We start from the raw sequence: 24,573 nt of genomic DNA on the forward strand, positions 1-24,573 counted from the left end.
TTATGAAACATATCAAAATATGAACATAACTACAACTTATACAAAAAGTTCTCATTTCAGCTGCTTTCCAATCTGATTTTTAATTTTTCATAAAAGGCCATAAATTTATTTGCCCACAATATGTAAACACCATCAACAAAATCTCATGACTTTGATTAACATGTTTTAATACATGAGGGTTTTGGTAAAGATAGATGAACTGCTTAAAAATACAAACTCATCATTCAAGTGCATCCCCAAGAATATTTGTTAACAATTAAAAAGTTTTATATTTAATTATTTCATTTGTCACTACTACAATTGTGGCATGATAATTCTAAGAGAGTAGGAATAAATTGAAAATAGTCATGCAAGCAAAAGCAGTTTTTTTCTGGGAACTGAAATGTCTAGGATAAGGAAAGATTTACATAATTAAAGTTTCAAAGGATGTCTATTTTTCACATCAAAGGATTGAAAGCACAGATTTAAATGAATTGTTTTAGCACAAAATTAGAATACGGAATTTCCACAGTCTAGGGTAAACGGGGTGGGGGAAGATACAGAGGACAGTTTCCAGTCTAGAAAAGTGTGTATGTAACTTAGCTATCAAAAATATTACATCCAAAAATTGGAGGAAAAAAACTTAAGTGTTAAGAGCCTAATCAATACATTCAAAAATCTTGCACACAGTCTCTTCTCTCCAGTGTCTATATCAGTATCAAGTGCAATTGGAATCTGTGATTACCGTGGACTAGCAGAGCGCGCATTTAGTATCCTACTTTTCACTCTGATGTTCCATTTTCGTAATTGTGCAATACACACCGTTTCCCCCTTAATCTTTCTTTGTGCAATGCAGAAGACTACCGCAGGCTTAAACGAATTGCATTGCTGGACTTAAAGCGTATTTATTATGCCTAAATTGTTTTCGTTATTGAAATCTTCGCTTTAACAGCTCAAGGTCTGAAACGCGTCTCGTGGCTTGCATGCAGACGCACAAGGAGGGAACGCCACCGACATTGTTCGACAAGCTGCAAAGAGTTGGATTTTTTTTTGCATCTGTGGCTGCCACTTTAATTGCATTACGAGTTTCAGACGAATAGTGTACAATCGCTGCACAGTAAATAATCTTCTCGGACAGTTCTGCTAAGGAAAAGGGTGGGACGTATTCAGCGGCAGCAGAAGTTAAAACGAGTTGTACATGCAATCTGCGGCTAGCTCAAGGACACATAATTGGAGCAGAGACTTACCATTACTGTGTGATTAGATCTATCAGGTTAATTCCATGGGATTGCTAATTGAGAATTATAAACTGGGGATGTAGAACAGGTGTCATATGTTAACGGCTACGACGCTCCTTAGTAACTTGACAATTTGTATTAACGTTGTAAGGAGATTTTTTTTACCCTTTAGCCTTTCTGCAGAGTCCGGAATTTTTTTTTTACCATTTTCACAAGTTGGAAACATTCTTAAAGAAAATTTGCAAAGCATCCGGAGGCAATTGTTTCAAAAGTTTGCTCGGTGCTACTGACTGTCCGGGTTCCGCACAAGGCTGTTGGACTGGGAGGGGGGAGAGAGAGAGAGCGAGCAGGGTAACAGCTCATTGGATTATCCGCCTGGCAACGTAAGGGGGCGGGCGGGCCGCTTATCTGAAGCAAGCTGCCTGTTGCTGGCGGTAAAGGAATAGAATGCGAGAAGGAAGCAACATCAGCTGGGAGACGTGCAAATGAAACTCCAGCCTCTTTTCGGCTCCTCTACAAGCAGCATCCACGATGGGAGACGGACTCTCCTCTATGGATTGTCATAATAATAAGACAACTGCCATAATATTTGTCAATTCTGCAAACGGGGTAAGTCCAAACCTACCTCATCAGCAAGACTTCTCTGAACAGTGGGTGATAGGCATGGGCACAGTCATGGCAGTCATCGTCCTGATCATAGTGCTGGGCAACCTGCTGGTGGTGTATGCCATCGCTAAGAACCAGCGGCTCCAGACCCTAACCAATGTTTTCATTGTATCTCTGGCCTGTGCAGATCTGATTATGGGTCTCCTAGTGGTCCCACTCGGCGCGACAATTGTGGTGCGAGGTAAATGGCTGTACGGCTCGGTTTTCTGCGAAATGTGGACTTCTGTTGACGTGCTGTGTGTGACAGCCAGCATTGGGACACTGTGTGTGATCGCCATAGACCGTTACATCGCCATAATCTCGCCCTTCCGTTACCAGAGTTTGCTGACCAAAAGCAGGGCGCGGGTGATCGTGTGCGTGGTCTGGGCCATTTCTGCTCTCATCTCCTTGCTCCCCATCATGATGCGGTGGTGGCGAGATGACGGCCCCGAAGCCATTCGCTGTTACAATGACCCATGCTGCTGTGACTTCGTAACCAATAAAGCCTACGCGGTTGCCTCGTCCATTATTTCTTTCTATTTGCCCCTGCTGATCATGATCTTCGTCTATGCTCGCGTCTTTCAAGAAGCCAAGAAGCAGATGAAGAAGATCGACAAGTGCGAGGGAAGGTTTTACACCAACCACTTCATCCCAAACGGCAGGGCAGGCCGAAGGAGACCTTCCAGGATTATAGCCATCAGGGATCACAAGGCTTTAAAGACCTTGGGGATTATTATGGGGACGTTTACCCTTTGCTGGTTGCCATTCTTTGTGGCGAATGTGGTGAAGGCGTTCCGCCCTGACATAGTCCCTGGCAAACTCTTTGTGTTTCTTAACTGGCTCGGCTATGTCAATTCGGCTTTCAATCCCATCATTTACTGCAAGAGTCCCGACTTCAGAGCGGCCTTTAAAAAGTTACTTTTCTGCCCCAGCGCCGCGGACAACAGACTGTATTCGGGCTCTGGGGAATTGTCCCGCTGCTCGGGAATGTTTGGCAATACGCTGGATCCCAGCAATCTAGAGAATTGGACAGAGTGGGGCAGGACGCAGGAAAGCAACGGGGCCGATGTGAACTCTCTAAAGGACAATCTCCGTCAGGAAGATGAAGAGTCACAGTTCTAGTAGCCCCAACCGGAAATCCGCACCGAGAGCCGGCTGTGAGGTTAAAGCAGGTTCGAAGGACGAGAAGCCACATGGCTGAACAGGTGTCATCTGCTGTCTACTTCTGTACGTGTCAAATCATTGTAAAAACCACCAAGCCTTCGCGGCAAGACTTCTCCATAAGCGTTCGCCTCTGGTAATATTGGAGAAGACTACTTCGTATCAACACTAAGATTCGGACCAGAGTAGAGAATCCAGCATTCTCAGGCTGGGCAGGCACTGGTGGTGATTGGGATAATCTGGGCAGTAAAGGAATGAACTGTGAGGCTGAGTTACTTTGCAGTTAAAATGGTTTTGCTCTGTTTACATTGCATTCCACAAGTGAAGAGATTTCCGATAACGCAGAACGTGGGGCCCCTGGATTTCCACTTCGATTGCCTTAATATAGATGGTCGTGGCACTTAGGCGAGAAATAATACTGTACTTTTATTGTGATATTCTTACTTAAACACTTTATAATACGTGTAACGGAACAACCATGATTTTGGGGGAAAACACTTGACCACAGTGGCTATACTTATTAAAGAGACTTAAAAGATGTTTTTAAAGAACCATTCATTATCTTGCAGTACTCTATGATCCCCCCCCCCCGCCCCCCCAACCTCGTGCTGTGTGAGCTTTGGAATTATCGATGTACAAGAATGGATGCTACAAAATTCATGGTAAGAGTGTGTGTTGATTGAGACTACCTCCGACTGTACAGCGTGTGTACAGGTATTTATGTTAGGCATTGTTTATATTAAACAAGTCGCATTTTGTATATTTAAAACTAGGTGAACTAACCTGCAGTCTCAGTGGACAGTGCTGCCTGCAAGAAGACGAATCTCAAAATTGTATATATACTTTGATAATAAATGTACTTTGAACTTTTAACAGTACTCAAGATGGATGAAGATGTGACTGTTACTTATTTAATACAAGTTAAATTCTACGGAGGACCAACTTAACCTACATGCAGTCCCGGGGAGTTGGTATTTTTCGAATATGGACATTATCTATATAAGTTTATTAATATACTAACGTTAGTAAAGTTATGGTAAAAATCTCCCGCTAGATTTTCGGAAACAAGGTATTGGTTTCGGTGAGGAAAACAGGGAAAATCGTAGTTTTATTTTGCACTGTAGCATTTGCCAAGAAAGTTATGAAATTCACGTGCCGTCGGGTATAACATACTTGTCACAACGTCTGCTTTCTCCGCAAATATTTATATGTAGTACCTTTTAAATGTGTGGCTATTTGGTATACGTGCAATAAACGTAATGAAACATTTCACGTTAATGTTTATGTTATCTTGCAATAAATGAACGTCGAGTCCGCGGTGGCTCCATTATCGCCCACAGTCAATGCATGAGGCACTGGAGGATGATAAGGCTTGTTGATGAAAGTTCTTATTAAAAAAAAAACTGACGTTTCGTTGTAGGAGCAAGTTCCAATGTGCAATATCTAATGTTTGCTGTATGTCCATGCCAATGAGCACGCAAGGATAACATTTTGTATTGCTGCTTAATTCTGGCCGACAGAACACGAATTGCGAGTGTCGGGAATTTAACTCATGAAATTTAAAACCAACAATTCTTACCGCTTAGTGCTTTGATGCTTTTGTTTCTGCTGAGGTGACATTAAGATTGATGCAGTTTACACAAGCGAAAAATGTAGTTCGGTCGCACAAAAGGAATCTTGGGCTTGTAGAATGTATCTGGGATGCACTCACTTCACACTGATATTGAGCCTACTTCAAGGCCCAGTGCGAAGATGTTAACTCCCTGCTGCGATGCCTAAATTTGTTTGTTTGGCAGCTCTAACATCCGTCGCTGATTAACGACTAACGGTATAGAACAAACTCGGAAAAGTCGCCTCGCCGTCTTCCCGTCAATATACAAGGAGAAAACTTGAGCCTATTTCTCGCGAGTTAACTTAAAATATTCAAAACCAGCTCGGTCATATGAAAGCCGATTATACCCTGTTTTACCCGCCTTTCAAGAGCTGGCGGTAGGTTTTCATATTAGCTGTCAGTAAGAACACACAACTTAGATGATACACAATTTAAACTTTATAACACTATGAAGTGTTTCCGCTGTAATTTGAACAATGGGTACATTTTAGTTCCGAATTACATTATACAACATAAGAAACGGGACCAGATTTAGACATAAAAGGAATAGAGATGGGAGGAATAAAACCGGCTGCTGGGCTGCTCGCATCGCCGAAAAGCCGCTATCTCTGCCTCCAGGTACCTCCGGAGCACCTCCTGTCGGAAGCTCTTGTCATGGGTTACTGTATTTGCTTATAGTATCTCAATGTTTTTTTTTACACAAGTATTCCCACCCGGAACCTCTTTCAGAAAAGCTGTTGGCTTCTGCTACTGTCTCCTGTCTTTTCCCCAAATACGCGGAGCCAACTTAAACCCTTGCTGGACCGGCGTCGTTTCCCCCACTGGCCGTCAGCACACATTGTGCACTCGACTGCTGGAAGGCTCACAGTTATGTCAAAACGTTGCATAACCAAGCCCATAGTTGCTGCAAAATCAAACATCTCAACCTTGATGTGATAGAAACTGGTAATGCATGAGGTTGTACTGGGGTTGTCACTTCCAAATGGTGACTGAGGCCCAGTAAACGACCAAACCACTTTTACCCTCAACGGCCCCAACCTCGGAATTGAAGGACGTCCCTTTAGAACAGAGGTGAGGAGGAATTTCTTTCTCATAGGGTCGATAATCTGTGGAATTCATTGCCACCAACAACTGTGGAGGCCAAGTCACTGGGTAAATGTAAGGCAGAGATTGCTAGTTTCTTGATTAGTAAGGGAATGGAAGGTTATGAGGAGAATGGGGTTGACAGGGATAATAAATCAACCATGATAGAATGGCAGAGCAATGGGCCGAATGGTCTAATTTGCTTATGGACTTATGGTTCATGGAATGTTGCTCTTTGGCAATAAACACAGCAGTTAAGGAGCAGCATCTGATAAAAATCCTTAATATTAAGGCAAGCAAATTCATGTTCCAAATAACTTTGCCCCATGGTAGTATCTGAACTTCAGGATTCTAATGAAGGGAAATATCATACTTTTCTACCTGCTTGCAAGCTGTCAGACTAGATTTTACATAATTGCTGCGAGGATGATTTCAAAAGAAATGAACTAACCTTCAAGACACGTCACTGAACAGCCTATTATAAATTGTTCAAATGTTTACCATTTGGAGTACCTGCAATGTCAGGGCGGTTGCAATGTCAACAGCAGGGTGATTTCAAAGCCTATTCTGGTTCATGGAGAAGAAACTGTCTGCCTAAAGATGGCTGGATAATACACGTTAAAAGTTAGACACTATAAGCACATCAATGAGAGGGTCCGAAACAGCATATCCAAACTGCAAAATGAGTTCAATACCATCTATGCTAATATGTCAGTGCAATACTGAAAGTCTGTTGCATTGCCATATTGGCATTGTTTAGGGTTGCTATAACGGTTTTGTGGTTCAATGCAATACAACTCCAGATGTTTGAAAGGTAGCGATCTTCTTGGGTCTATTTTATCCATTAGATCTGTAACTCAAAAGCAGTAGCTTTGCTTGTACTAACAACTTAAAAAAAAACCTGTGTAGATGCTGCTCCCTTTCCTCCTTCTCCGCAGCCAACCCTAATCTTTCTATCTGTATCTGAAGCTCACCCTCGACTGTTTTTTTCTCTGGGAACAGGTCCAATACATCCGACGTAAACACACACTCGGATTCGTAATGCACAGCTATTGCTCTCTGTATATCCAACTTATCAACGATTTCACTGCCGAGAGATTTAATTGTTTTGCAACGCTCACCAATTCTGCCTTCCTGGCATCCTCTAATGCCCCTGAAGTCGGGTCTTTTAAAAATGTGTCTGTTTCCATCTCTGCTGGTTTCCCATACAACCATATCAGATAAGGGACTTCTATCCCGATTCACTGCCCCCCCCCACTTTAGTAACAAATCCCGGACAAGCCCCCAATTTGTTACGTACCCTGTAACTGGGTGTCTGACCAGCAGAGAAAGAAGAATCCGTTGGAGTCTGGTGGTACCAAACTAAAGGTGTTTATTAGTAAACTGTACAATACAATATCAAAATGCAAATATACATATAAAACAAGTTAGCAGTAATAAATCTAAAAGTGTAGGAATAATAATAATCAATAATAAACAAGCTCTATTGATGTCTAGGGGTAAATGAATTGTCATAGGAAAGTATAGAGTTCAGTTCATAAATGCTGAGGTAGTTATGGTTGTATTGAAATTGTTGAGAGCGAGAGCGAGAGCGAGCGATATGTAACAGCAACAGCTGCGGCAGGCAAACCTTTTGTGGCTTTCTTAATCCGTCGTATCGTTGTGTCATTCAGTTATGACCCCTCTGGTCTTCAGATAGACCGTTCTTCTGTGGTGGACTCATCACTCTGGCATGAGTGGACAAACACACACACAAGTCCCCACCGGCCCTGCTGTAATACTGTGAGCTTTACTGACTGATCTCTTGGTTCTGTCTCCGAAGCCCCCACCTTTCTGTGGGTTCCCAACATACAGTCAGTGTTCACTGGTGTGTCTGAAGGGTGTCTCTCCAGACCTGTCTTTTATCCCCACTCACGGGGTCTCAGCCATCCATCAACTCTGAATGACCGTGTCCATCAAATCAGGCCACTCCTGCTATCTCCTGAGGAATGTTAACAAGCAAAGTAAAGTCCTTGTAGCGGAAGGTGAATAATCCAGGAAGAGTCATAATACAGTAAATCAACAGTCTCTTTCCCCCTCTTATCTGTAGCAGATGTTCTTGCCCGTGTTTCATCTCTCTCTCTCTCTCTCTCATGAGCAGTATAGCAACAGTAATAGTTTGTGGTTCTCAAGGGGTTAACTCTGCACCCCATTGTCCATCAGGTCTGTTCATCACTCATAACAATGCTTTAAAAATAATGAAATGCAAGGTTTCTAAATATCAAAAAACTATAAAAAGCAGTAAACAAACTAAATCAAATCAATATTTGGTGTGACCACACTTTGCCTTTAAAACCTAATCAGTTCTCTTAGGTATAATCATGCAGTTCTATAAGAAAATGACTGGTAGGTTGTTCCAAGCATCTTAGATAACTTGTCATAGTTCTTCTGCAGACCTTGGCTGTGTCGCTTGCTTCTGTCTTTCCAGGTAATCCCAGACAGTCTCCTTGATGTTTAGATCAGGGCTTTGAAGAGGGCATACCATCTGAAACCATAAAAATCTAGGGTGCCTAAGACTAGTACTGTACGCCATAAGGTCTTGTCTTTGTTTTGTGAACCCATAAGGATGTACTACGACATAGGAAACAAAGAATTGGCCATAGGGCTTATTGAGCCTACTCCACCATTCAGTAGGATCATGGTTACCACTCCACTTTACTGTCTGTCTCCCTTAACCCTGCTATAGATCAAAAGTTTATTTTAGATTTTAATATACTAAATGTTAGTCTTGCAAAGCTCTCCAAGGTGCAGAATTCAAAATGGCCATGACTTTTTGATAAAACAAGCTCTTCCTTATCCATTGAACTGCTTGGCCCCTTACTAAAAAATTCCTCCACAAATCTGGATTTTCCTCCAAGGCGTAAGATCTTAGAATCTTCTGTTTCAAGCAGATCAGTTCTTATTCTTCTGAATGCCAATGAGTAAAGGCCCAACTTACCCATCTGTTCCTCAAAACAGGTATCTTCTTCTCACCTGGGCCTAAGCACTAATATCAAAAAACTTCCTGTCCTCAAGATATAAAGATTGTAATGCAGAATGCACCATCAACAAACAGAGGCACCCACGTTCAGTACACCATCCTGTCCTGACTTAAGCCCTACAGATGGACAGCAATGAAGAAATGAGAGACTGATGGCGGTCTTTTATTTAAGCAAGAGACCGATGCTCTTAAACCACGTTAAATCATTCCTTTCCCCCCACCTCTAACTTTCATCACAAATGCCTAAAGAGGTAAATGGGGTTTAAAACAGCTCTTTACTAAAGGAAGGAAAATAAGCATTTAAAAAACTCAGTTTACAAGGAATTACTTTCAGATGATTACATTTAGTATCATGCTGCAGCAGGGTTAGAGGCTGAGAGGAAGAGCAAGGGAAATACCAATTTACTTAAAATAAGAAAAATAATCATGGATGTTTAAGAGAATGTTTATGGCATGAAGTTCCTATTTCAAATATATGTAATAAATTTGGTCATTTATACCTCACATTCTAAGGGAAAACAAAAAAAAACCCTGGAGTATTTGTAAAACCATAGGAATTTTACTATGTCTAAAACAATGAAGTAATACATTCACAATTCAGTGTTTGCATGAGATAATCACTCACTTGCAAAATTCATCTGGTACTGTATAGTTAAGCTGATATTCTTTCTAAATAGAATCTTTAAACAGAATTTCATCTCCAATACACTTCCGCCACCCTTACTGCCCCCAAGGATCGTTTTCAAAGCTTTTTATTCCTATATACTGGTCTAGCACACTAGTTTCTCTTGCACACAGCTATCTGAATGTCTAAAATTCAATTACCCAACTGCTCTAAATAACACCAACTTCTTTTCAGAAAGAGATAGCAAACACAAACTTCCATTTCTGTTTGCTACAATGGCAATTTTTCTTCCCAAAATCAGAGAATACATTGCCAAAGATTTTGGATAGAACATTAAACAGCTCTCTTGGGCAGTCATAAAAACACTCCCAGCTTTACTCAAAATAAAATCACAGGGACAGAGCCAGGAGCTATATTCTACAAACATTTAATCTATTTGTTGGTCTGTGGGATCTTGCTGTGCACACATTAACAACTGCTTTCTCTACCTTAACACAGTGATTACAATTCTAATGGTAATCATTGTCTGCAAAGCACAACAGGTCATTGAAGCCTGGAAAACAAATTTCCTTTGCTCTTCCCCTTGGGTAAAATTAATTAATTAATTTAAATTGGAATTGCTACTTAATTTATTGATTCTCCTTTCATTGTAATATTATAGGATAGATGTCAAATAAATACAAACAATGGAGGCTTGTGGTCCCAGTGCGGGTGAATGGGAGAAGGCAGTTTAAACAGTTTGGCATGGACTAATTGGACTGAATGGCCTGTACTTTTCTATGATTTTAAGGATTCGTGCTTTGAAGGAATATGTTCTGTTTCCAAAACAACAGATCAATACACACGTTACAGACAAGCCAAATAAATTTTGTAGAATTTACTTCCCCTTAAAATTATGAGGTTAATCATCTAATAATCTAACATAGCAGCAAAATAAGACACAAAAAGTAATTTATTCATCCATACTGCCATATATACATATAATAGATTAAAACTTTAAAAACTCCTCTTTATACAGAAATGTATCTACAACTTAGTTTTACAAATGAATTTCCAAAATAAACTACATTACTGTTGCAACAGATAATGAATGAATTGGAAGAAAAATATTTGAAATATTGAGAAAAGAAATTTGTACTACAATAACAAACGTAACTGTGCAATTTGGAAGGCAATAATTTGAATTTAAAGTGCATTTCCATTAGATTTCACAGAAGAAAAAAACCTGCTTTTTTTAAAAAAAAGTCAATTCTTATCCAAGGGCAACATCAGAATGCTATCCTCCAACTGAAATGACCATTGATCAATATATTATTTGTATCAATCTGAGAAATTAGTTTTGATCACTGACCTTAGTGTGGTCACCATCTTCTTTTCCTTCTCAACAAATTGAAATTTTCCTTCTATTTCCCCCCCCCAAAAAAATCTAAATCATTTTTCATTATCAGCATTTCTAACATTCTACTATAACAAATGACCATACACTTACATGAAGCATAACTCAATCAACACCAAATATCCTGACCTCATTAGATTTGAGGTACAATTTGGTTAATTGGATTATGAATCCATTAATTTGGCCTAACAGACATAATACATTCATATTACATATAAAATTGAGAGAAATAAAATTATTCAATTCCTGAAAAGTTGTACTTGAAGTATTAAAGTAAGTATTAAAGTAAGGATATGAAATCTGGCAGACATTTGGATGGATATGCACTTCATTTGCCTCAGCCCTATTTGAATTTTTGAAATCAAATGAACACTAAAATAAAAACTTAGGTCATTAGCTGAAAATTTCCAGTGTTGCATTGTATAATTGCACTATAGTCCCAAAACCTTCGTGATTAAACATTCTCATCTAGGGAGACATGGTATTCATTGCTTTTTTAAGAACAACAAATAGCATAGAAGAATGATCAACATCCAATAGTTGTTACTCTGAGCTGATTGTAGCAGTCTTCATTCATTACTTTTGTAGCAGATTACAGTTACATGGTATCTTGGAGTGTTAACATCAAACTTGCTTCTGAAAGTTGTTTCACAAAAGTCAGTTCAATGCAGCATAATGAATATTCCAAACCTGTATTTTAGTAGCAACATTATCTCGTGAAGGCAAATAATATATACTTGTCTGAGTCATGAGTGATGTACGATCTCGATCTGTCCAACACCTGTTCCCTTGAATTCACAATGGAGTTGCTTAAACAGAGAACTGTGCCAATTCAGTTCTTTAGTTGCTGTTTCAATTCATGCTGGCACCTGATCAGACGTTCTATTTCTGTACCCAGAGTCTGCAAGTTTTCCTGTAATTAAAGATCACATTGTGAAGTTTGTCCTTTACTGTTTAGTTGTTACATTATTGATAGTAACCATTGAGAAATTTATATTGCAGCCTAGACATTTGATGACCAAATAAAAATACTTTATTCTAGATGCCTTGTATAATTGGAGATATCATAGTACAATTTCAGCAGATACTGTAGCACCACCTTGTGCTAAATGCGCAAAGTCCATTTCTGAAATGAATGAGTCCCAAGCTAATCTTGCCATGCTGCTTCTTTCCAAAAGACCACATAAAATAAAAAAACAGATCTGATACATGAATGACATGGAAGAAACCACCAGAATAAGAATTATACTTTGCGTTTTACCGTCAAAGCAATTTGGGAGAGATTTGATGTCAACTCTGCAACAACACTTACACAGATTCTCAATATTGAAACTGCTAAATTTGAAATATGTAGTGGAATTTTGTGAATTAAATGGAACTGCCACAACTGATTTCATCTAAGAACCAGAACGCTGTGCAAACATTTCTAACAACACTACAATGTATAAATAATTATAGAACCATATAACAATTACAACATGGAAACAGGCTATCTCGGCCCTTCTAGTTCGTGCCAAACGCTTACTCTCACCTAGTCCCACCTACCTGCACTCAGCCCATAACCCTCCATTCCTTTCCTGTCCATATAACCTATCCATTTTTTTTTAAATGACAAAATCGAACCTGCCTCTACCACTTCTACTGGAAGCTCGTTCCACACAGCTACCACTCTCTGAGTAAAGAAATTCCCCCTCGTGTTACCCCTAAACTTTTGCCCCTTAACTCTCAACTCATGTCCTCATTTGAATCTCCCCTACTCTCAATGGAAAAAGCCTATCCACGTCAACTCGATCTATCCCCCTCATAATTTTAAATACCTCTATCAAGTCCCCCCTCAAACTTCTATACTCCGAAGAATAAAGACCTAACTTGTTCAACCTTTCTCTGTAACTTAGGTGCTGAAACCCAGGTAACATTCTACTCCTGACGAAGGGTCTCAGCCTGAAACGTCGACAGTACTTCTCCCTATAGAAGCTGCCTGGCCTGCTGCGTTCCACCAGCATTTTGTGTGTGTTGTTTGAACTTCCAGCATCTGCAGATTTCCTCGTGTTTAACATTCTAGTAAATCTCCTCTGTACTCTCTCTAATTTGTTGACATCTTTCCTATAATTCGGTAACCAGAACTGTACACAATACTCCAAATTTGGCCTCACCAATGCCTTGTACAATTTTAACATTACATCCCAACTCCTTTACTCAATGCTCTGATCTATAAAGGCCAGCATACCAAAAGCTTTCTTCACCACCCTATCCACATGAGATTCCATCTTCAGGGAATTATGCACCATTATTCCTAGATCACTCTGTTTTACTGCATTCCTCAATGCCCTACCATTTACCATGTATGTCCTATTTTGACTATTCCTACCAAAATGTAGCACCTCATACTTATCAGCATTAAACACCATCTGCCATCTTTCAGCCCATTATTTTGCTACCTTTTTGATACAAATATAAAATCCACATGAAAAATTAGTTGGGAAGAGTGATAGACAAAACATGGTGAAAAACACAAGTGATGCCATTTGGAGAGCACTTGTTACTTTTATGGAATTCTACATCCAGAATTACCTAACTGATTAAAACCACACAACAAAAATAGCAAATAAAATCAGCAAAATTCACCCACATAACTGAAAAGAATCCAATACAAATCTGCAGTTTGTTTCAAATAATAACTTTATTTATATATCACCTTTAATACATGAAGATGCAGGTTCAAAGTGCTTTACATGGATTGTAACGGTAAATCAATGCAGTCATAAAAATAGACAAAATTAAAAGACAAACATTATATAGAATAAAAGTAAATTGAATATAGCAAATTATATAATCAACATCAACAGGTATCAAGAACTCCTGTAAGTAGGCCAAGTTAATCTTTAGAAGGGATTTGAAACATCCAACAGTACTAGTTTAGTGTATTTCAGATTTTTAGTGCATAGCGGCATCACCAATTCTTAAGTGCTTGGCTAAAGTTTTTCTTGGAACAGCTTCCATGGTTTTTTTGTTTCATGGCTGTTTGGAGATGATCAATCTTAAGAGTTGTATACTGCATATATACTTTGATAATAAATGTACCCTGACCTCAAACTTCCAAGGAACTGCCACCGTGCTTCACTGTTGGCTGCAGACACTCATCCGTGAGTGCTCTCCAGCTTTTCTGTGGACAAACTGCCTCCTGTTAGGAGGTAAAACTTTCAAATTTTGATGTGACTGTCCAAGCATTTGCCTCCATTGTTCAGTACCCTATTCCTAGTGTTTTTTGTGTGTAGGTGTATCTCTTGGCTTTGTTTTCACTTAAGGGGAATGGCCTTTTGGCTGCAACTCTTCCACAAAGACCATTTCTGACAAGACCTCTTTGTAGAGGGGTGTACTTGGTGGTTTCTTTGAGTTCAGAGCTGATAGCAGCTGGACTTCTTCCAATTTAGAAGGGATGTAAGTTTGATATATCTCTTGCCTGCTGCACTCAGTTTCTGTTGCTGATGCTGCATTTCTGGTCATCAATCTTGCCCGTTTCTTTATGCTTCTTCAGAAGAGCTTGGACAGCACATCTTCAAATGGCTGTCACGAAATTTCTGCTTGGGAGAGACCTTGCTGATGCAAAATGACTACCGTGTTGCTACACTCACTCTTGCCATGGTGTAAGAATTGATGATTTGAAGGTTAAACTTGTCACACCTGCCACACAATCAACTTCTGGCTTGGTTGTCCTTCATCCAGTTTGATTTCTTCTACACCTGTTTCTGTTCCAGTTAAATCAATTCAGCTCATTCAACTCATTATGTCACTGATCATTAACATCCTGTTCAATTGGGCGATAGCACTATTTTTGGCGGAGGGACCTCCGGTAGTCCCAACTAAAATGCCGCCCCTCGGCCGGCACAGCCCTCCAAATACGTCCCCTCACGGCTCCCCGCCGTGGGACCTTGTCAGAAAATCATTCGGGCAAGGTTTCGATTCAGCAGGCAAGCACAGGGCTACATACCTACAAAAAAAATCGTTTTATTTGAAAAATTGTCTATTACTTAATATGTTACTTCAACAAAATCCAAAAATTTACCTGTAATATTTAATGCTTCAGAAAATGAATGTTTGGAAATCTAAAATTTGTTCTTTTCTCCTGTCACACTAATGCAGAAGACAAAAAATAAACATCTAAAACAAAATTGATATTAAAAATCTAGGGTACCTAAGACTTTTGCACAGTACTGTATATCGTATCATTTAGAAAATTCAATGGTAGGATAAATAAACAAATGCGATGCTTCAATGGCATAAATTATACACTATAGTACTATAGCAGGTGTCGATCAAGGGTTTGCAGCTCTGGTGACTGTGCAAGCCTGGGCCGGAAGATTTGAATAGCTGTTGCCCATACAGCGGGTTCCCCCTCTCTACATCACTGATGTAGTCCAAGGGAAGGGCAAGTGCTGATACAGCTTGGCATCCGTGTTGTCGCAGAGGTTGCTAGAGTGAAGTTGTAAACAACATCAAACTGCCTTAGGGACCCCAGCTCCAGATTTCTTCCTCGGGGTTTACTCCTGAAGCCTTTCCCATGGGTGGGTATGGCCACAAGGCAGCGGAGGTTTAAAATCAGAGTTTTCCTTCTCCTAGGTGGGCTGCCTTCCAAGGCTGATGAGCCCCACCTGCTCGAAGCAACTGCTCTGAGGCGCCAGAGGTCCACCTTTGCCCCTTCTCTCGTCAGTAGAAACAGTTCTGCTAGGCCTAGTAGCCAAGCCATACATGAAGGCCAAGAGTTGGACTTGGTTGTTAGAGACTGTTAGAGGTGCACACCATTTGCAGCACTTTATACATAGTGGGAGCTTATCCCCACCACCACCCCTGCCTATGACAACCTTAGGAACCTATATACTGTATCACAAAATATAATGGTAGCATAAACAACCAAATACAATGGCTTGATTTTGAAGTAATTATAGACAATATTGAACAGAAAATACATATAATTTTTCATGCATAAACTGTTCCTAAATAAAAGTACTTCTTTTTCTCTCATGATAACCTGGGCTTGGTTCTCTAAGGGTAGTCATACCACATCAGAAGTTTCATGTGAACTAGTGAGCCTGTTATACTGTGCTTAGACTTGAAAGGGTTGAATGGCCTCATTGTAATCCAATTCTTATGTTCTTAAAAAATAATAACTGATAACATTAGAAATGCTCCAAGGCATCTTTGAAGATAGCTCCAAGAAAAGCACAAAAGATTAGGAAAGCTGTCCAATAAAGATTTCAGAAAGAAGAGACCAATATTGCAGCTTATTTGGAGAATCTTGAGGAGTGAGATTCAAGTAGCTGAAGACTTTGCTGCTGTTGGTGGGACTATGAGACTATACAGAAAATTAGTCAGAAAATGGAGACTTAAAAATGTAATTATAAAGCACCTTTTATATTTATTTCAGAACATTCCAGTCATTAGCATAAATTTGAAGTCACTATTATAATATAGGAAATACTAACAATCATACCCATAAGATCTATAATAATACTTGGGGGACAAATATTGTTTGGATTATAGTGGACCACTCTTTTGTTCTTCAAAATTGTAGCATGAGATCCCATTATATTCAACTGGGAGAGTTGAAAGAGTGCCTGATTAACAAGTCACTTCCTTTAGCGCAGTTTGCACTCAGTACAATATTGTAGAATCAGCCAAGATGTTGTTGCTCAAGTTTCAAGAGTGGGACTTGAAATTGGAAACATCTGAATCAAATGCATGAATGCTCCTAGCTAAACGGTCTCTGAGAAAGATCGTGGAATGAAAAATCTATGTAGGCTAGCAAGAGCACATTTAACAGGAGAGAACAGCAGTTTTTGAAAATGGAAAGAATGACGATAATTGAGACACACAAGGTTTACAATAGTTTGATTTTACATTTCATCATAAATGTTAGCTAATGTTGCAATACAATGATATGACATGGGTTTAGTTAAAAAAAGAAACATTAATTTAGAAAAATAATTTAGTAATGCAATTGAAACCCAACTTTTGTTTTTACTTTACATCTCAGTATTAGATCCCAGATGTTTAGCCATGGACAAAAAAATTCTGTACAGTGGTTTCTCAATTGAAATAAAAATTATAAAAATGTCATTTATTTCATGAACACTTTTCTTTCAATAAGACTGAGGGCATATCATTTAGTTTTGACAGTAGTGCATTATTACATTCTGAGATAAATTTATTAGAGTGGCCCTATCTGAAAATACATGCATTGGAAAACCGAAACCATATGTCTAACTGTATAAATTAATGTTATATAAGCTTCTTCATTGACTATATTTTGAATAAAGTATATTCATGCAACATAGATAGAACATTAGAAGCATATTACTACTTTAGTAAACCACATCCTAAATTACAGAAATTAAAATGAATTCTTTGTATAAAAGTTGTAATAAGATTACCCATATTGATTGTAGTGTTTTCCAGTTATACTGTATGTGCAATTTGAAAATGGTTAATATCCTGCTTCCCACTAATTTACAAACAAAAAATGAATTCAAACTGGAAGGAGAGAAGACTTTCACAGAGGGATCTAGGAATGCAGATCCATAATTCCTTGAAAGTGGCATCATAAAAAAATCAAAGTGTCAAGTACAGGAGATGGGATGTTATATTGAAGTTGTAAAGGATGCTGGTGAGTCAAATTTGGAGTATTCTGTGTAGTTCATCTACCTATTGGAAAGGTATCAATAAGATTGAAAGAGTGCAGAGAAAATATACAAGGATGTTGCTGGGACTTGAGGACCTGAGTTATAGGGATAGGTTGAAAAGGTCTGGATTTTATTCTCTGAAGTGTAGGAGAATGAAGGGAAATTGGGTGGAGATGTACACATTTGAGGGGTACAGATAGAGTTAATGCAAGCAGGCTTTTTCACTGACATTGGGTGATACTGGAACTGGAGATAATGTTAAGGGTAAAAGGTGAAATGTTTTAAGAGGAACCTCAGGGGAAGCTCCTACACACTGAGGGTAGTGTGAACGTGGAATGAGCTGCCAGCAGATGTGGTACATAAAAGTTTGATTGCAACCATTAAGGGAAATTTGAGCACTTGGATGGGAGGGAGGGGTACTGAGGTATAGGTATGGGTTAATAGCACTTAGCAAAATATAGTTCGGCATGGACTGGACAGACTGAAAGGCCTGTTTCTGTGTATTAGGACTCTACTGGGAAAATGACTCAATTTCATAGAAGTATCACAATTAGAAGAAACTTGCACATCAGTCAAAGCTGAACTACATTTTATAATAAGATAGCTCTATTGCCTTGTTATCAGTAAGTAGAGAGAGCTCATTTACTATTGGCTCAGCTCTAGGTGCTAATTTAAATGTTGATAAGTCAACAATTTAACTCTTAAATTGCAAAACCATTTCTCTACATTTACTGAAAAAGAATCAGAACGAAAAAGGCATAGATTCTGATCATCTGATTTTAATACGACAAAACTAAAGCAAATATCCTGAATTATACATAGTGGGCAATTTTAATGCACATCTAAATTAAAGACAAATAAAGACAGCAAATCCTCCTGCTCCTCACACTTGTCAACTGAAGCTCCATTTAATCCCATGCCTTCACCTTCCTTGTTTCTATGCTCTTCTTGTCCAATTCTCTATTCCAGTTTTACTGTTGTACTGATTTATTATTCCTTTTTTTTAAAAAAACTGAGTTCTGCCAGCATTTTGTGTTTTTATTCTTTGTATTTCAACCTACATTTTGAGGAGGGAAACAGATTTAAAAAATTGACTATAATTAGTGAGGCTTTATTTTAAAAAATAAACAATTTAGAGATACTGACATGGCAGAATTTACTTTTCACTTTGTTTTAATGCCTGAAAACACAGTAATTCTTCCAGTGACAGTGCTTATGCAAAGTTCTGGTCCTCTGAATGCTTTGACAGAATATCCATCTTAGGCCATAAAATTAAGATGAATGGATTAAGGGACCAGTATTTCATAAGGGTCCCATCTATTTTCCTCGCTTAAGTACTTGGAATCAAATAAGCTAAGAATCCCTTTCACTTGTTAGCAGCTTTCTCATTTTATCATGTCACCTTCAGAAGATTTGTATGATTACAAATCACAATTCTCTGTCTGGTTAAATTTATATTCTTCAGTTTTATGATTTTTCCTCATTCTTCAAATCAATATGTTTCACTTCTCTACTAAATTTCTTCTACTGTGTACCAGTTTTGTCCACCAATCTGTCATTTTGTTCCTCATTATTTATCCTTCTTCTTTATTTTACATCATCTGCAAACGCTGAGATACTGAAGTTCATCTCATGAGTGTAGGTCAAGTAGAAGAATGATCATAGTGGGAAATACTACTGCATCCTTCCCAACCCCCACCCAAATATTAATAACTGGTCACACAACCCTTTTCTGTCCCTTGATCATATTTTTTAATTCAACCCATCAGTCTGTCGATTACAGATGCTTTTATTTTACTTTTAAGTTTATTTTTATGTACTGTTGAATGCTTTTGGAAGTTATTAAGTACGTCCATCATATAAACTTCATTTGTACCCGCTGTTACATCAAAAAAAGTTCATGTTTAATTAGTAAACATAACTTTTCCATAATGCCTTTAATTTACTAGTTTATTTTACAATTAATTACTTTTTCTTTAAATTTTTATCCTTAAAACATTCATCATCGTATTAAGCTAAGTGATTTGGAATTCCTTGGTTTACTTTTGCTTTCCACCAAGGGTGTAACAAACATTCTTCCGGTCCTCTTGTACAGCCTTGGGATCCCAGAACTGTTGGCAATTTGCAGATACAGCCTTTATAATTCTATAAGACACTTACTACCTTAGAATGCACCCTATCTAGGCTGGGAGACTGAAAAATGCTGAACTTTTAATTGATCCCATTCGTCAGATTTTTATCAAATCTACTAAGCAGTTTTGTTTTACTAATAAAATATAGCAGAATCCTTTTCAATAGCAAAGAAATAGTGAAGGCATTCAGAATCCATGAAAACCCTCCTGCCTCCAAAAGCCGTTAGCCCTCAAGTAGGCCCTACTTTTCTTTTGTCGAACCTTTTGCAATTTAAGTGTTTATGTAAAATATTCCCAAATTGTTTTTTAGTATTTTCACACCGAATTCTTTTTTTTTAAGATTTGCTCTCTACTTCCTTATCAATGTGACCCCATTCCCCCGCATTTCCCATCCCTTTTGTGGGTCTTTTAAATCCCAGCTCCTAAGTAGTTATTCATCCAAGGAGCTCCTTTTCCTTTAAAAGAACACTTCATATTTCTGTACTTGATCCACCCTTCTTTGATGGGCTTTCTTTCTCCAAATGGATACCAATTTTTGTTTCCATTCCACATGCGACAATCTCAACTTCAGTTTTATAGTTCTTTGACTTTTTTTTAAATTTAATATCGTTACTATTCTAAATCTGATAGTATCTCTGCATCACTGTCTGGTATGGAAACACCAATGCCCTTGAACTGAAAATCCTACAAAAAGTAATGGATATGGCCCAGTGCATCACAGGCAAAGCCCTTCTAACCACTGAGCACATCTACATGAAACACTGTCTCAGGTAAAGCAGCATCCATCATGACAAGCTCTTTTCTCACTGCTGCCATCAGGAGGAAGGTATAAAAGCATCTGGACTCTGAGCATCAGGTTCAGGAACAGTTAAAAATCCCCTCAACCATTAGGCTCATGAACCAAAGGGGTAACTTCACTCAACATCACTTAAATATCTCACAACCAATGAACTCACTTTCAAGGACTCTTCATTTCACATTTATTTATTTAATGTTACTATTTCTTCTTCTTGTATTTGCACAGCTTTTGTCTTCTGCACTCCGGCTGACTGCCCTAGTTGGGTGGTCCTTCATTGTTTCTGTTGTAGTTATTGTTCCAGAGATTTATTGGGTACACTGTACTCACAAGAAAATTAATCTCAGGGTTGTATTCGGTGATATATATGTACTTTGATAATAAAATTCACTTAAAATTTTGTTATAATGATCACCTTTCCTACAGATACTTCCTACAAAAGTCTCTACTTTGTTGAAGTGGCAGATGGAGTACAATCTGGAAAAGTGTGACGTGATACACTTTGGAAGGTTGGACTTGAAGGTAGAATTAAAGGTTAATATAAAATTCTTAGTGGTGTGGAGGAACAGTGGGATCATAGATCCTTCAAAGTTGCTACACAAGTTTTTTCTACAGATCAGTTTTTGGTTAATACTTTTTGCATGAGTAGGCTTACTTTTTTATTATTATCAATGGGGTGCAATGTGCCACAGGTTGGCCATCCCTGACCTAGGTCACTCAGCCTCTGCTCATATGACAGCACCCTCTCTAAAGCTTCCACGTATTTAATGTTCCATGGTGTTTAAGAAGGTGAATGGTGTGTTGGCCTTCATTAGCCGGAGACTGAGTTCAAGAACCGCAAAGTGATTTTGCTGCTGTATAAAACTCTGGTGAGACTACATCTGAAGTATCATGTTCACTTCTGGTCGCCTTGTTATAGGAAGGACGTGGAAGCTTTAGAGAAGGTGCTGTCATATGAGCAGAGGCTTTTGCAGGCTTTTGCCAGTCAGTTTACAATTGACACTCATGTGCTACGGAGTTGTGCTTTATTTGTCCTTTGTGAACATTTGCAGTTTGTACTTTTTCGAAAATTAAGCCTTGTTTTTACATTCAGTTACCCATCACAGTGCAAAAGAAAAGCAGAAAGTGATAGTAAGCATGAATTCAATGAACAGTGGGAAAATGAGCTATTTATAGCGGGTCCGTCGGGGAAACCATTGTGCATTGTTTGTGAAAACTTTCTCACATAATAGAAGACATGATCTTAATAGATACTATAAAACATAACATCAGACTGAAATAGAAGGAAAACTGAAGCTAGTTCTTGGGTCTGAGTTACAGAAAGAATATGTGATTAAGAAAAAGGAAGAAATCAAAAGACAAAATATATTTGTTAAAAGTCTCATTAAGGTAAGTAATGTCTATCTTGTTTTTAAATTAAATCAATATATCATGTAAAAATGCTAAATATGTCTATATTAACATATTTTTACAATTGAATAGAGGTACAAGAGTTGTATGGGGCATCTGAACTCGTGCGTGAGAAAAATGACGCATGGGAAGTAAAAGGTTGGCCACCTCTGTCCTAGGGTTTTTCTCTTTGTAGTGAAGAAGGATGACAGGTGACTTGATAGAGGTATATAAGATGATAGGAGACATAGATCAAGTAGTTTTGAGCAGAACAAAAGGTAGTGGATCCAGCTCAGTACATTACGGCGAAGACCTTCGTAAACACTGAGCACATCTATATGAAACCATACCGTACAAAAATAGCATCCATCAAAGATCCTTAATGACCTTTTCTCGCTGCTGCCATCAGGTAGAAGGTAGAGGAGCCTCTTTGGACTTGCACCACCAGGTTCAAGAACAGTTACTACCCCTTAATCATCATGCTCTTGAACAAAAGGTTATTTAAGGACTCTGTCATATTGTTATTTCATGCTTGTTATTTATTGCTATTTATTTATATCTCCATTTGCACAGCTTGTTTACAGTTAACAGTTCCTGATGCTTACAGGTACTTTGCTATAGATTTGGTAAGTATGCCCGCAGAAAAAGAATCTTGGAGTTGTATGTGGTGACATGTACGTACTCTGATAATAAACTTTACTTTGAACTTTATGCAGATATGTCGCCAAATATACAAATTTCTACAGCTGTACCGTGGAGAGTATTCAACTGGCTGCATCACTGTCTGGTATGGTGGTGGGTGAAGAGCTACTGCACAGGATCAAAAGCTGCAGAGAGTTGTAAACGTAGTCAGCTCCATCATGGGCACTAGCCGTCCCAGGACATCTTCAGGGAATGATGCCTCAAAAAGATGGAATCCAACATTAAGGACACCCCATCATCCAGGAAGGAGGTACAGAAGCCAGAAGGCACACACTCAAATGATTCAGGAAGTTTTTTCCCTTCTCCTATCAGGTTTCTGAATGAACATTGAACATTTATTTATTTATTTATTTATTTTACTTGAGTTTTTATTATGTATCGTAACGCACTGCTATCACAAAGTTAACACATTTCACAACATATGCCAGTGATATTAAACCTGATTCTGATTTAAGGTGAATCCCGCGTTCAGATTATGGAAACTCACCTTTGCAGAATTCACAAACACGACCACCAAATTCGAGTTACAAAATAACAATTACTCTTATGGAACTAAGGTGAAAATTGTAACTAAATCAACACAGCATATATTTTCTTTCATCTCACTTTTCTTAATACATGTACAAATGATTCTGGCTTCACGTTACAGAATATTGTGACAAGGGCTATTTTGTAGGAATACTACCCCCTCCATGAGGCAGAGGCCTCCTATACATTGTTCAAAGGGATGATAGATTCCTAAAGCTTCACTTCTTTAGGTTAGGTCTCTGTTATGGCTACAGTATTGTAGACTGAGGTGGAATGAGCCTGCAGCTTATCAATCCCATTTTAACAGATGAATGTGCTATTGTTTAGCTGAAGGACAGAGTCTATGAAACACTTAAATAACATATCCTATTCTGAATTAGATCTTAGAAACTAAGCAGAAGACAACCCAAGCCTGTACCTCATATTTAATAAGATACAACTTTGGCAAAACCACTAGCCCAGTCTTTTCCCTCTCAACTTTCCACATGTTTAAATGTATGTTTCTTTCTCTCTAATATATTTAACTCCATAGCTAAAGAATTACAAAGATTCATGAGCATCCAAACGATGAGACACCTCATCTCTGCCTGCAATGAGTCCCTCTTTTTCTGAAAAGTGCCCTGTGTATCCCTTTTCAGACCTGCTATGTTCTTATCATACTTGCTAATCACCTATTTTTGTATCCACAGCAAATCTGACTTTCAGGCACTTGGTTTTTTCACTCCTGAACAGGTTTCTCTGGTATCCCTGTGGCTACCAATTACCAAAACTAAAATTATCCATCTATCCTGAGTCTTCCACGTCCATCCCTCAACATTACTTTCAAATCCATGAGCTCGTATTATGAGCAAGCCTTTTTTGTGGCATGTTATTGAAGAGAACGCTAAGATTGGTTCCCTTTTATCCATAGTGTTTACTTCGTGCTGTAAAGAATTCTTGCAATTCACTGAACTCTGCTTCCCTTCCATAAAACCTTGTAGCTTAATTTTATCACTTTCCTTTCTTGAACAGTGACATTACATTTGCAGTTTTCCAACCTGCTCCAAAATCCATGGAATTTTGGCTGATTAAATATATTCATTCACCACCTGTGCCAGCTTTTTTCTTTACTGCTGTATGATGCAAGTCCGTAGGTCTCAGGGCTTTTAAGCTTAGGTGCTTTGTAATTTCCCCAACTTTGTGTGGTTTTGCTCTGTTTAGAAAATCATTTTGGACCTGTATGCTTAACACACAGAGCCTGGGTCCTTGAAAACTGGGCACACAAACCTCTCCATAAGTAAAGAAAAGGAATGAAACAGGAGGACTCGAGAACAAGAGCACAATAAAAGAGATCAAAATAAAAAATTAAAACAAATTCTATTATTTTAAACTTCCAGCTCTAATGAAATCTTATGGAATGTAAATAAGAAATATTCAATTGTAGAGAGCTTGTCTTGCAGTAACCAAGCATGAAGAATATCAACCAAATGCGAGAAATTCACACCATTAATTTCAAAGCTGATTATCTTAATGAGGTCGAGGTGCATTTAATTGAGCACAACCAATTTACACTTTATTACAAGTGCTTTCAGTCTCTCTGTTATGCCTACTA

At 38.5% G+C, this 24,573-nt stretch overlaps 2 protein-coding genes across 6 annotated transcripts in view; one reads left to right on the forward strand and one right to left on the reverse strand.

The window, feature by feature from the left end:
- The first annotated feature begins 956 nt into the window (after positions 1 to 956).
- adrb1 (adrenoceptor beta 1) lies at positions 957 to 4,267 on the forward strand. The gene is made up of 2 exons (XM_059947897.1): positions 957 to 3,685; positions 3,797 to 4,267. Exon 1 carries the CDS (start codon positions 1,749 to 1,751, stop codon positions 2,982 to 2,984), a length of 1,236 nt encoding a protein of 411 aa, XP_059803880.1. The 5' UTR covers positions 957 to 1,748; the 3' UTR covers positions 2,985 to 3,685; positions 3,797 to 4,267.
- A 2,857-nt stretch (positions 4,268 to 7,124) lies between these two features.
- The window catches only part of ccdc186 (coiled-coil domain-containing protein 186), a 118,681-nt gene continuing 101,232 nt past the window's right edge, over positions 7,125 to 24,573 (reverse strand). For 2 of the 5 annotated variants that reach the window (XM_059947902.1, XM_059947898.1), the window contains one exon: positions 7,126 to 11,671. In XM_059947902.1, the coding sequence (XP_059803885.1) occupies positions 11,591 to 11,671 (81 nt within the window). In that variant the 3' untranslated portion in view covers positions 7,126 to 11,590. Of the gene's footprint in view, positions 11,672 to 24,573 lie in introns of all 5 variants that reach the window. The other 3 variants (XM_059947899.1, XM_059947901.1, XM_059947903.1) reach the window with 3 other exon arrangements.

This window comes from Hypanus sabinus, chromosome 22 (genome assembly GCF_030144855.1).
Source record: "Hypanus sabinus isolate sHypSab1 chromosome 22, sHypSab1.hap1, whole genome shotgun sequence".
Taxonomy (NCBI): Eukaryota; Metazoa; Chordata; class Chondrichthyes; order Myliobatiformes; family Dasyatidae; genus Hypanus; species Hypanus sabinus.

Excerpts from the sequence above, each read along its gene's own strand:
- adrb1 (XM_059947897.1), top strand. The coding sequence starts at position 1,749 with ATGGGAGACGGACTCTCCTCTATGGATTGTCATAATAATAAGACAACT.